Source organism: Cucurbita pepo, unplaced genomic scaffold (genome assembly GCF_002806865.2).
Source record: "Cucurbita pepo subsp. pepo cultivar mu-cu-16 unplaced genomic scaffold, ASM280686v2 Cp4.1_scaffold000109, whole genome shotgun sequence".
NCBI lineage: Eukaryota > Viridiplantae > Streptophyta > Magnoliopsida > Cucurbitales > Cucurbitaceae > Cucurbita > Cucurbita pepo.
This window is the reverse complement of record NW_019646433.1, coordinates 64,312-76,940: the sequence shown is the minus strand read 5'-3', so window position 1 is coordinate 76,940 and position 12,629 is coordinate 64,312. Positions and strand designations below refer to the sequence as shown.

General features: G+C 34.9%; 1 protein-coding gene across 1 annotated transcript; it reads left to right on the top strand.

The window, feature by feature from the left end:
* The first annotated feature begins 6,500 nt into the window (after positions 1-6,500).
* LOC111783874 (sucrose transport protein SUC3-like) lies at positions 6,501-12,403 on the top strand. The gene is made up of 14 exons (XM_023664707.1): positions 6,501-7,115; positions 7,322-7,387; positions 8,623-8,721; positions 8,822-8,886; positions 9,001-9,085; positions 9,183-9,216; positions 9,334-9,433; positions 9,571-9,646; positions 9,898-10,245; positions 10,422-10,565; positions 10,746-10,979; positions 11,064-11,127; positions 11,214-11,257; positions 11,828-12,403. Exons 1-14 carry the CDS (start codon positions 6,831-6,833, stop codon positions 11,996-11,998), a joined length of 1,815 nt encoding a protein of 604 aa, XP_023520475.1. The 5' UTR covers positions 6,501-6,830; the 3' UTR covers positions 11,999-12,403.
* Positions 12,404-12,629: the final 226 nt, after the last annotated feature.

The following is a 12,629-nucleotide window of genomic DNA, read 5'->3' as shown; positions in this document are numbered from 1 at the left end:
TGCTATGAAACGTGTTATAGCATAAGATCAAAGCTATAAATACTATATTATAGTGTTAACAAAATGTTATTATAAGTTAAAAAGATAACACAATCTTTTAGCTATATTAAACATATTATAAATTTAATAAAATGCTATAAAATGTTTTCATACCAACATACCTTAGTCATATAGGATACGTTCTCCACGTGTCATATCGTTACATGAATGTACCTTAGTCATATCATTATAAGAACGTATCCTAACGCTATCGTTCTATCAATCTATCATAATTCTATCCCTTCTACTCATAACCTAACCATATTCTTTTATCAATCTCTCCTATCCATAACACTTTGATACGTAACCTAACCTCAACGTTTCATGAACATGTCGTACTCCTATCATTACATTACGTTTAGTGCATCTTTCTCGTATCTTATCTCAAACATATCAATAAACACATCGTATCGTAAATATTATCATACAATTCACATATTATAACATATACATATCATATCGATCCATAAACAATTCACACATATCAATATACATGACAAGTGCAGAATCACAGGCCACGTGTCAACATCAAATATAACCATGCCGATAAACCACTTGCTTGATTAACTTAGGCTTGTGTCACCAATTTGTCCTTAATAAAAATTTGATTTTGTCGTCTACATCCAAGTAAATGTGAACCCATGACATCAATTTTAAGTTCAATTCCCTGTATTTTATAATACTCCAGTATTAGACTTCATGCGAGTATTAAACACCTTATCTTAGAATATTATATATATATATATATATATATATATATATTTATTTTTATTTAAGATTTCGTTTTTTTAATTGTTATGGCTAGTTATTGTATTTTCTACTTTCTCGCAATATTTCAACTTTTGAGGGCTATAATCTCTAGTTTTTTCTTATGTATTTTAGTTTTTATTAGGTTGACTTTTTTTTCTTTTTTTTTTTTTCTTTTTTGTGGGCTATTACAAAATAACACTCCATATTTGCATAAATTATGACTTCTTGATCATCTTCACTCGATCCGAATATGTACTACATTACGTCTATATGATGCTAACATCAATAATCAATCTCAAGGTTAACATAGTATGAACAGTGAATTTTAGCATTTATGATCAAGTTTTGAAATATGGAAATCATCGGATACATCAAACAAAAATCAAACACCTCAATCCTCAACAAATATATCTTGGAAATACATAAAAAAAAAAAATAATAACAAAACCTCATCACCAACCGAACTTGTCATAGAGTAGGTGAAGGAGGAAGCACATCATTTTGGACCGACCCATGAATTGAAAACATCACGCTAGCCATGAGATACCCACCTTTGAATAGGCTATTTCATAGAAAAAAAAAAAAAAAAAAAAAAAAAAAAAAACTACGATCAAAGAAACGTGGAATGTTGTCAACAAATTCTAGGACCTAAAGGTTGGTAGGAATTTAGAGGAAAATGGAGTAACCGAATGGGGCCGAATGAAGCCTTGACCTTTCCCATGTGTATTGTCAAACGAAGTAGACTAACTGACTTTGCTCCCCAACACTGACAGGTCTTATTTACAAAATTCTTGATGATGGACATAGGGAAAAAGTAGAAGCAATAAATCTCACGCTAGCCTAAAAAGGTGAAGTTCTTCCTTTGGGTAATAGCTTATAAACCCATTAGCACAAGTGAAAATCTTCCAAAAAAGAAGGTCTTACATCACTCTTTCTCCAAATTGGTGTCCATTATGCATGAAAGAAAACAAATCACAAAACTACTTATTATGCCATGCACATTCCCTCGTAATTTCTGGACAACGAATCTCAGTATATTCGGATGACATCTCATATTTCTTAAGAAGGTAAAGGATTTATCGGACATGGTCTTAAGTGTACCACCCTTTCAAAAATGCAAAATCTCTAATATGAGAAAATCTCATCGTGACTTTTTTAAAGTTGAAAATATGATTGTCAATCAAACTATTACTTGATATTTGTTTGTTTATTGGTTAAAATATATAGATCCGAAAAAAATACCCACAAATTATTAGATAAAAATCAGATTTGTGATAAATGAAATTGATCTGTCAAGTTGAGACTTTCCCCCTATAAATCCGACCATCATCTTTGCCATGTTTAAGTTCGAAGCAATTGGTGTGATAGATTGCATCTGAGCCATCCAATCAAGTCTTGATCAAGTTCGATGGTGGAGTGACTCAATTTAGAACAAGATTCAAAACATTGCTTCTAGATCTTTAATCCTAACAACTAATCTAATTCTAGCTTTATCTTTTAGTTGATCCGAATTTTGTATGAGAGGATGTTAATTGTTTTGATTCAAGGGTTCTTGTTTCAACAAAATCTATGATCGTTGGATAGAGAATTAGGGTTGCCTCGTCACAATCTCACGTTTATTTCATAAATATGAGGTAGGATGCTTTCTTTTTTAGTTGCCTTGGTACTCTAATTAGTTATCTTTTCATAACATCATTAAACTTTACTAACCTTCGTATATCATCCAAAAATATTTATACTATGGCTGAGGCTAGCAATTTCCTTAACTTCCAAAAGCTCGTGATGTTCATTAGTTCGCCACGGTGGGCCAATTCTTTCCTCCTAATGATCAGAGCTACTGCGCTCTCCAAAAAAAATGCGAAGGAGTGTGAAGTCCTAACTTAGTAGTTCATGTGCCTATGGTTCGATCTACCTCAACTTTGCTAAATTGTCTGGTTAATTCTCTTAAGAATTAAGGTTATCCTTCAAGTCCCACACTTCAATACTTTCTTTACTAAAGCATCAAACAATTGATCACTTCGCTTAGACAAACTCAAAACTTTTTCAGAATATTTCTCCTACAATCGTAGTACATAAACATCCCCAATACGAGTGTTATTTCCTCCAATATCTTTGTAACATTAAGGAGAGACTTAACAAAGCTCTCCTCTAAGACGGAAGTGTCTTTAGGGGTAGTTTCGTCCTTTTTCTTAGAATTCATACCTCAAACATGTTCTAATCTCCGTGTGAGGTCTCGTATACATACCCATAGGGTTATAAATGTGTCCCATAAGAATTTTCTTAACACTTCAAGTCCTTTAGAACCTTGATTTTCTCTCGACGCCACCACTCTTAATATCTATAGTAGACTATAAGATATTGTCATCTATCTAGCTTTCTTGGTCATTTTCATTTGAAACTACTTACTCGTTAGTATACGTTGGTATATTCTTTTCCATCTCTATGGTCATAATATTGCGTATTTTAACTATGTTCCAAACGTCTAACTGAAACATCTGACCTTCCTCATCAAAATCATTCTCGTGCATATACTAGCATTTAGTAGCTTACTAAACTATAACATCTCATTCACAATACCAACCTTGCTAAATCTAAGCTTGATCAGTACATCAACCTACATTCACATTCCATAAAGGTAAACATTAAAATAATGCAATTTAAAATTAAACAACACCACATCTAAAACAAATTGAAGAGCAATACAAACATGTGTTGTTAAGGTTTGTAACAAACGAAGAAATGGTTCGCGATACTATTTCAAACAAAATATAGAAGACCCAAAGTACATCGAACGAATTGACATACATAAACGACCCTCAAATGTCAATGCAGCTCTCAAATGCTCCACCCACCTCGAGCGACAGCTAGCGAAGACCTGAAAAAAGAAATCTAAAATGTAGTGAGTAAAAAAACACTCGGTAAGAAGCCAGCCTACTTGTAGGCTCTCATCGCATCCTTTCACTAGTAGGTTTCCACGGGCTTTTCCCTAGGCTCTAGGAAGTTTGGGCTTAACTCTATGGTTATCTGACCTTCTGTGAAGGCTTCAACTGGTGTCGTGGTGTAGTTGGTTATCACATCAGTCTAACACATTGAAGGTTTGGGTGACGCCATATTTGAATTTTCTACTTTTATTTTGTTTCATTTTACAATCTTGATTTATTTTAGGCCTGCACGAGAAAGTTTAAGAGCTTGATAAGCTCGAAAGTCGTGCCCTCGAACACACTTGATTACGAGCATGTTATATGCTTTTGATTTAGCCAAGAAATTTATGAACTAAACTTAGTTTGAGAGGTCTAGGTTAATTGGTCTAATAGACTGTTTTCGCTCGACAAAGAGTCATTGGGTCTTTCATTACGTGATTTTCGAGGCTTCAAATCTCAAACGAAAAATGACAAAAAGAAAGGAAAATAAAATTGAACATTAAAATAATGCAATTTAAAATCAAACAGCACCACAGCTAAAACAAATTGAAAAGGCAATATAAACATACGTTGTTAAGGTTTGTTACAAACTATGGGTGTACATGGTCAAGGTTGTGTTGGGTTGAAGGATTTTTTTTGACCCAACCCAAAAGTTTGGAATCCAACCCAACCCAACTCAACCATATATTTTCGGGTTGGGTTCGGGTTGGTCCAAAAAAATTAAAAAAATAATTTGTAGGACCTAAAATGATAAAACAATTACAACCTATAAGCTTCTAGATTAGAAGTATCGAACTCTCTATTGCATTCATATTATCACCTATAAATACGTAAAAAAATATGCAATAAATCAATCTCAAAGTTACTGCATCTAATTAAATTATCTACCTTCACAATATATAATCATTAACAAAATGCCAAAAATTCACCTATAAATATGTAAAGAATATCCAATAACTATCCTAACCTTCTATTGGGTTTTTAATTCCTTGCAAAAGAAAAATAGCATCTTAAAAATTAGTTATATACGGTTTGGAGAAGTAACTTGAAATATTTTGCTTACATTGAAAAGTAATTATTCTGGCATGACATTGAAGGAGCTTGTAAGTCTTAAATCATCTAAAAAATAAAATATAAATGGTGATATAACAATATATAATACATCTTAACCAATCAATAGATTTGGAGTTACCTGTCTAACAAATCTCCAAATCTTCAAATGGTTGAGGAAGATCTAACATACTGATTTTTTATTTTTTACCGATCCAATTTTGTGTACATATCAAATCTTCCACGGTTTTAGGTGTCAACACAGAAATGATCAAAACATCTTGCCCAATTTTCGATAAAACTCCATATTTAAACTCATTTCCTTTCCGCCATGCCAAAACATCAAAATTATCATCAAGTTCTTTACTAGGGTCAGACAAATATCGATCCACATCATTCTTTAACTCGAGGGAATTTTACTCTTCTGTTCTTCATTTGTATCCTGATAATACTAATATTGAACCACTCAAATTCACTTTATCAATTGTGTCCATCTCCATACTCATGGATTTAGAAGCAAGTCTTGATTCATATTGATGATGATCTTGAGCATTATCATAAAACTTGTAGTAATTATACAAATGAATTAAATTGTTCTTTATGCCATCCACTATCACTTTAGCCATAGCATCTTCATAAATATTCGAAATGAATGAGAATTACGATAATTCATTATAATTTACAACAAGATCTCCAAGGAGAAAACCAGATGCCCAAGCATATAATCGATTTGGTTGTACTAAATCAATATGCTACTTCTTCTATCCAATCTTGATAAGATCCAAGTAATGTTGGAACTTTTCACGAGCAACTACTTTTGTCAACATATCTATAGATTATCGGCAGTTCCAATTTTCAATAAATGAATGTCTTCTTCATTAACAATTTCTCAAAGAAAATGAAATCGGACATTTATGCTTGGTATGAGTATGATAGACTTGGTTCTCCGACAAACAAATAACACTGTAGCTATCACAAAACACTTCTATGTGTTCCTGATAAATACCCCAGTCATGAACTAAACTATGCATCCAAATAGCTTCTTGAAAACCTACAATGAGGGTAATATATTCTATTTTGGTGGTAAATCATGCAAAAGTATTTTGATTAATATTCTTATTTATTTTGGTTATTAACTCTCATTTAATTTGTAACCATTTTGATTAGTATTCTCATTTATTTGGTTCATGCCTGAGAATTAGTATGTCTTGTATAAAAGCTTGTCTGGCATTGTTTGAGGTCTAGCGTCATGTGAACTCATTGTTATTTTGTATTTAGTTAGAGTCAATTTGGAGGAACTTTTGTAGAAGGGACTTCGGTGGGTGTGAGAGTGTGAGACATGCACTTTATAAACATTTTAATTATAGTGATTGACTTCACCCATGGATGTAGGAGAATTTATTCCCTCCTAACCACGTAAATTTTTGTGTCTCTTTATTTAATTTCTGTTCATGGGTGTGTGAGTATAATTGATCTTGCTTCGGTTTTCGCCACAACAATTGGTATCATAGTATTTTGATTGTGGCATTCCGCTACAACAATTGGGTATCAAAGCATATATAGTTGTGACATTTCGCTACAACAATTGGATATCAAAGCTTTTTGGTTGTAGCATTTAATGGTACGATAACATAAGTGGGAGAGGAAAGTATGTTTATTACTAAGAATTTTTTTCTCTTAACTATTGGGAATCACTTTCAACAGCTAAAACGATCATTGAAATGCAATTTCAAAAGAACAGCCTAATTGTAGAAATTTCATGAATTAAGTATGAATTCAAAGTTCCTTTCAGAAGAAAAATAGTGTTCATTCAAAGTTTCAAAACTCGATTTTCTTAGACCCCAAGATCTCGCGCCGTGTGATTAAAGGCGATAGAATTGTTGTGCTTCTGTAATGGCGGTGGATTTCAACTGCAGCCACAGATTGGTCTTTCATTCCATTACATTTCATCCATCTGCGATTCCTTAATCTGTACTCTGTCCCTCTTGTAACCGCAACTGTGATAGGATCTCCATTGGAAGCTTTAGATCGGTGGGGCGATTTTGCCCTTGCAGTTGATTAGCTCGAGCCATGGCGGCGAAGCCCAACTCGGTTTCCTTCAGGGTTCCGTACAGGAACATCCATGATGCAGAAGTGGAGATGGTGGCTGTCGATGAACAGCAGCTTCAAGGGATCGATCTCAATTCTCCTCCTTCTGATGGATTTCCTAATGGAAGCCCAGACAGTTCATCGTCAGCGCCTCATGTTAGATCTACGCCCAATAGTTTGATTATCTTAATTCTCAGTTGTACTATCGCTGCCGGTGTTCAATTTGGCTGGGCATTACAGCTTTCCCTACTAACGCCATATATTCAGGTATTGTTTCTCACTTCTGCTCTGATTTTAATTTCGTCCTTGAGTCGCATTCAGATTGCTTTCTACGAAAATCTTCCTCTGATTATTCCTTAGTTACGACATTGGTCAAGTATTTGCTGCATTTGTTTATAGTTTCCTCCCCCTAATTTTACACTTTACTGGTTGCCAATTTCTTCGACTTTTCTTTTTTTGGTCTAATTTTGCAGACACTCGGAATTGAGCATGCGTTTTCTTCGTTTATTTGGCTTTGCGGTCCCATCACTGGGCTCGTGGTACGTGATGATAATCTTCTTCCTTAATTTTACCCGTTAATTATGACATTGGTGAAAGATTCATCCCTGATTCATAGAAAATCCACCCGTTGTTCAATTAACTTTTGGTGTAAATGATTGAAATATTATGCATTGAAATTGTATCTTACCATGTTTATAGATTAATAGGGTAAGGCTAATTTTTCTTTAGTATGCTGTCAACCACCGCGGATCAGAAGCTTCAACTATTTGTAAATTCATATCCATTTGAGGGATTGAGTTCATGCCATGATCACTTACCCAGTTTTTCATGAGTTTTTTTTTTGGCTGTTTTTTGGGGTAGGTGATTGTCCGGTGGGCTTATAATCGTGTCAGTTAGATATAATCATGACATGCTGAATTGGTCGCTTTTTTTATTAATATCTGTTGCCATCTGGTTCTTTTTTGTATGGTTTTTGTCAACATTTTGAGGCACAGAAGATCAGGACATGGTAATCATTAGTAGTCTGTTGCTTGGCTTGTGTCTGACATGCACTCTTCAAAGAAAGCTTGTTTATATTGCCTAGTTGGTTTGCATTATAAGAAGAGGAGATGTGAAGTAGTATTAAAGGCTAGACGGATCTTGATCTTTGAAGATTGACAAGATATGGATTTCCCCCCTTTTTTTGCTGCCTGAAATTTCTTTAAACTCCTTTGTCTTTTCGAATATATTTGATACTAGTCGAAGTAGCTAGGAGCTAGAGCTTCTAGCCCTTTCATTCTAATTCACAAAAAAATTTGGCAAGCCAACAGAAAGATTCGATTCCAACTTCGTAGAGCTGGTGCTATTGTTGTCTGCGCGTAGGGCCGTCCCCCACTCCCGTCCCGGGGTGCTAAGGGGTTTTTGTTTTTGTTCATGCCTCAAATCAAGCTTTTGTTGCGACATGCTATGTTTTCTCCCCCATCGCTAGTAGGTTGATGGGTCGCATGCCCTGTGCACATGTTTTGTATATATGCCCTTAATTATCAATAACATAGGGATTGACTATTTCAAGCTCTTCCCGGGACTGGATGGCAATGAACTTTCAGAAACTTTTTGTACTTTGGTTACTCTTCTGCTTACCCTTGACTCTTAATTATGGTCATTTACTTAGTATTTACCTTGCTTCGGATTCTTTCTTCTTGATGTGAAGGATAAAGTTGTGTTGAAGCAACAGAAATATCCATCTTCGTTGTTTTTTATTACTCACTTATTTTATTTAATATTTGGTTTCTAGGTTCAACCATGTGTCGGTATATGGAGTGATAAGTGTTCTTCAAAATATGGAAGGAGGCGTCCCTTTATTCTTGCTGGGTCTTTAATGATAGCAGTTGCTGTAAGCTGTGTTCTTCTGGGTACTTGTTTTGTTTCCTTTTTTATTAACAATTATCATCTTAAGTATTAGAAACCAAATGGTTATTTATTATTCTTAATAGGTGGTGTTGATTGGATTTTCTGCTGACGTTGGATATATACTAGGAGACACGAATGAACACTGCAGGTTTGTGGAGCATCTTAATAAAAAAAATTCTTTTATAATCTTTCTTGGCTCTTTCTTGTATCTGTTAATGTGAACAAGCATGCAATTCTAACTTGTTTGGTCATGCTCGTGAAGTGTATACAAAGGTACACGAGTGAGGGCGGCTATTATATTTGTAATAGGCTTTTGGATGCTTGATCTTGCAAACAATACGGTGCAGGTATTACCTAAAAGCACTAGGTACTTGTATTTTTCTTTCTCTTCTGTATTTAAAGTATCTGTATGAGTTTTTAAGTTTTTTTGTGACCATCTTTCAGGGTCCTGCTCGTGCTCTTCTAGCTGATTTGTCAGGTTACTCCCTCCCCTTACAAAAAAAGATAATAATTTTACTGTTAATATAATGCATTTAGTTTCTGTTGGCATGAATATATGTGACCTCAATTTAGTTTCTTGTTCTCTTTATTATAGGTCCTGATCAACACAATATTGCAAATGCGGTATTTTGTTCATGGATGGCTGTCGGTAATATCCTAGGTTTTTCGGCAGGAGCTAACGGAAACTGGCACAAGTAATATTTTGAACCAGATCTTAGATAACTAAATGTTTCCATACATAAATTTGCATTTGTGCTATTTGTTTGACCAAGGTTTTCTGAGATTAGTTCGTATTTTGTGACTTTTTTCTATATGATTCATATTTGTGCAGATGGTTTCCTTTCCTTTTGAGTAATGCTTGCTGTGAAGCCTGTGCGAACCTTAAAGCAGCATTTCTTGTTGCTGTGGTGAGTTACTGATATGCTTGTAGTTCAATACTTTGCATGATGTAGGATTTTGCTTACGGTGATCACTATAAGAAGAATGAAGCAATTGTGCACTAATATTCTTCACCCATTTAAAAAAGAAAGATTCTCTATCATGTTTAGTTCTTATGCTCATGTACTCCGTAACTGAAGTTAACTCTTTCATCTTTTGGCTTGTGACTGAAACTTTGTTCTCCAACTGCAGTTCTAACATCTGCATTTCACGTATGCAGCTTTTTCTAACCATATGTACTCTTGTTACCATATATTTTGCCGACGAAGTTCCACTTACTGCTGTAGATCAACCGCCACGTTTATCAGATTCTGCTCCTCTGTTGAACGGGAATGAACAAAATTGTCCTGATATTTTAAAACCAGAACTTAACAGTTTGAATGGGAGCAATGTTGAGTATGGATATCAAGAAAATATGAATTTGAAAGATTCAAAATCAAAAATTAAGGAGAATCACAGCGAAGGGTATTATGATGGTCCTGCAACAGTGGTAGTTAAATTATTGACCAGTTTAAGACATTTACCACCGGCCATGCATTCAGTGCTTCTTGTGATGGCTCTTAGCTGGGTACGTACTACTGTTCTTAATTATAATCTTGTTTCTGCTATGATATTTTTCTCTTAGCTTTCTATCCATAAAAAAAAGGTCATTACAATTTGCCAGTGGATGTAGTAATTTGTTATGTGGATCCATATATAGACCACTCTTGAATATTATTTTTGGTGCTTGCATTTTACACGCAGTTATCCTGGTTTCCCTTCTTCTTATTTGACACGGATTGGATGGGAAGGGAAGTGAACCATGGGGACCCAAAAGGCAGTTTGACTGACAAACAGGTTTATGATCAGGGTGTCAGAGAAGGTGCATTTGGTTTGCTCTTGAATTCTGTAAGAACTCAGATATGAATACATTACTAGATCGATTTTTTTCATATATTTGGTGGTATTCTAGTTTGAGTCAAGTATGAGTTATCTTTATTACATTTTGGATGTTTTTTATGGTGTTTATTTGCTTACAAAGTGTATCAGATCTTAATCTTTTGTTTGTTTGTTTTTATTTTGGTATAGGTTGTTCTTGGTATCAGTTCTTTCTTTATAGAGCCAATGTGTCAGCGAATGGGAGCAAGACTTGTCTGGGCAATGAGCAACTTTATGTTGTTTGCATGCATGACGGCAACTACTATTATCAGTTTAATATCCGTCAGTCAGTACTCTGAAGGAGTCGAGCACGTTATCGGGGGAAATTCATCAATAAAAAATGCTGCCTTGGCTGTTTTTACTCTTCTTGGTTTTCCTCTCGCTGTAAATGTCAACGTATCTCTTTTTAATTTCTATTTACGTCACACACCCTTGTAGTTAAAGGTTTCATCATTGTTTCTGTTGCAGATAACATATAGTGTTCCCTTCTCTTTGACAGCAGAATTGACGGCTGATTCTGGTGGTGGGCAAGGTTCGGATGGTGTTCATCTAGTATTGTTTTTCCTGGTGTTTACAGATTAACTGGATTCTGATACTTCAGAGACTGATTTTTTACAGGATTGGCTATAGGTGTTCTCAATCTTGCAGTTGTTATTCCCCAGGTATTATTGACAACGAACATATTATTGCTATTATAGAAAAAACAAAACTACTATGAAGATGTTTAAACGTCATAGGAACCATCTGTAACAGCCCAAGCCCATTGCTAGCAGATATTGTCCTCTTTGAGCTTTTCCTTTTCCTTTTGGGCTTCCACTCAAGGTTTTTTAAAACGCGTTTGATAGGGAGAGGTTTCCACACCCTTATATAAGGGTGTTTCGTTTTCCTCTCCAGGTATTGACAACGAACATATTATAGCTATTATAGAAAAAAACAAAACTACTATGAAGGTCATAGGAACCATCTGTAACAGCTCAAGTCCACTATTAGCACATATTGTCCACTTTGGGCTTTTCCTTCTTGGTTTCCCCTTTAAGGTTTTTTAAAACACATATGATAGGGAGAGGCTTCCACACCCTTATAAAAGAGGTTCCATTCCTCCCCAATCAATATCGGATCTCACATCATCTTTTCTATTTGTTTAAGTATGTGCAATAACATTTTAGATAGTATTAAATTACTTTTGGTTTTGACTTCAACAATTCTGGGTTGTTTATAATTGATTCGTTCAGATGATTGTATCCCTGGGAGCTGGGCCATGGGATGCATTATTCAATGGAGGAAACATTCCTGCATTTGCTTTGGCGTCTATATGTGCGCTCGCGGCTGGAATTGTTGCAGTTCTTAGATTGCCTAATCAAACCAACAGCTCTTTCAAATCCACAGGTTTTCATTTTGGTTAGAAACACTGCATTCATCATAGTTTTGAAACCAACTAGAAGAGTATGCGTATGATCTCTGGCACTGAACCAAATAATTCCTGGAGTAGCTCTTAGAAGCCTGGATGATCTCATAGTACCGTATACCTTCATTTAAACTATATGCATTCAGTATTCATATTCATTGATTTTTTCTTCCCAGATCTGTGGGTATCTATACCATAGGTAGTGTAAATTTTCGGTTCCTAAGACGAATAATGAAAATGTTTCAGTTCCATGTTTATGTTACTATAAACATGATTTGTTATAGGGTGTTGTATAATCATATACTTAATAAGCATTCCTTGGTGTTTTGATGTTATTGCATTGTGGCACAAAGGTTGACTGTGGATGCACGCTTGAAGAAATGTAGCTTGAAAGTTTGTTAAATTTGCAGAGGGAATATTTAACCAATATTTGTGTATTGTTTGTGGAAGCTATGGATGAAATCAGGTATGCAAAGTAATGAGAGCATAATTGAATAGAGAGCTTCAAATGATTATCCTGGTCGAACGAAATCCCATTCAACTGTTCTAGGTGACAGTTACGTTTCTGGGTTTGTAATATGGAAAGACGTTGCCGGAATTTTGGTGTTTTCTAGGGACGCACGAAACCG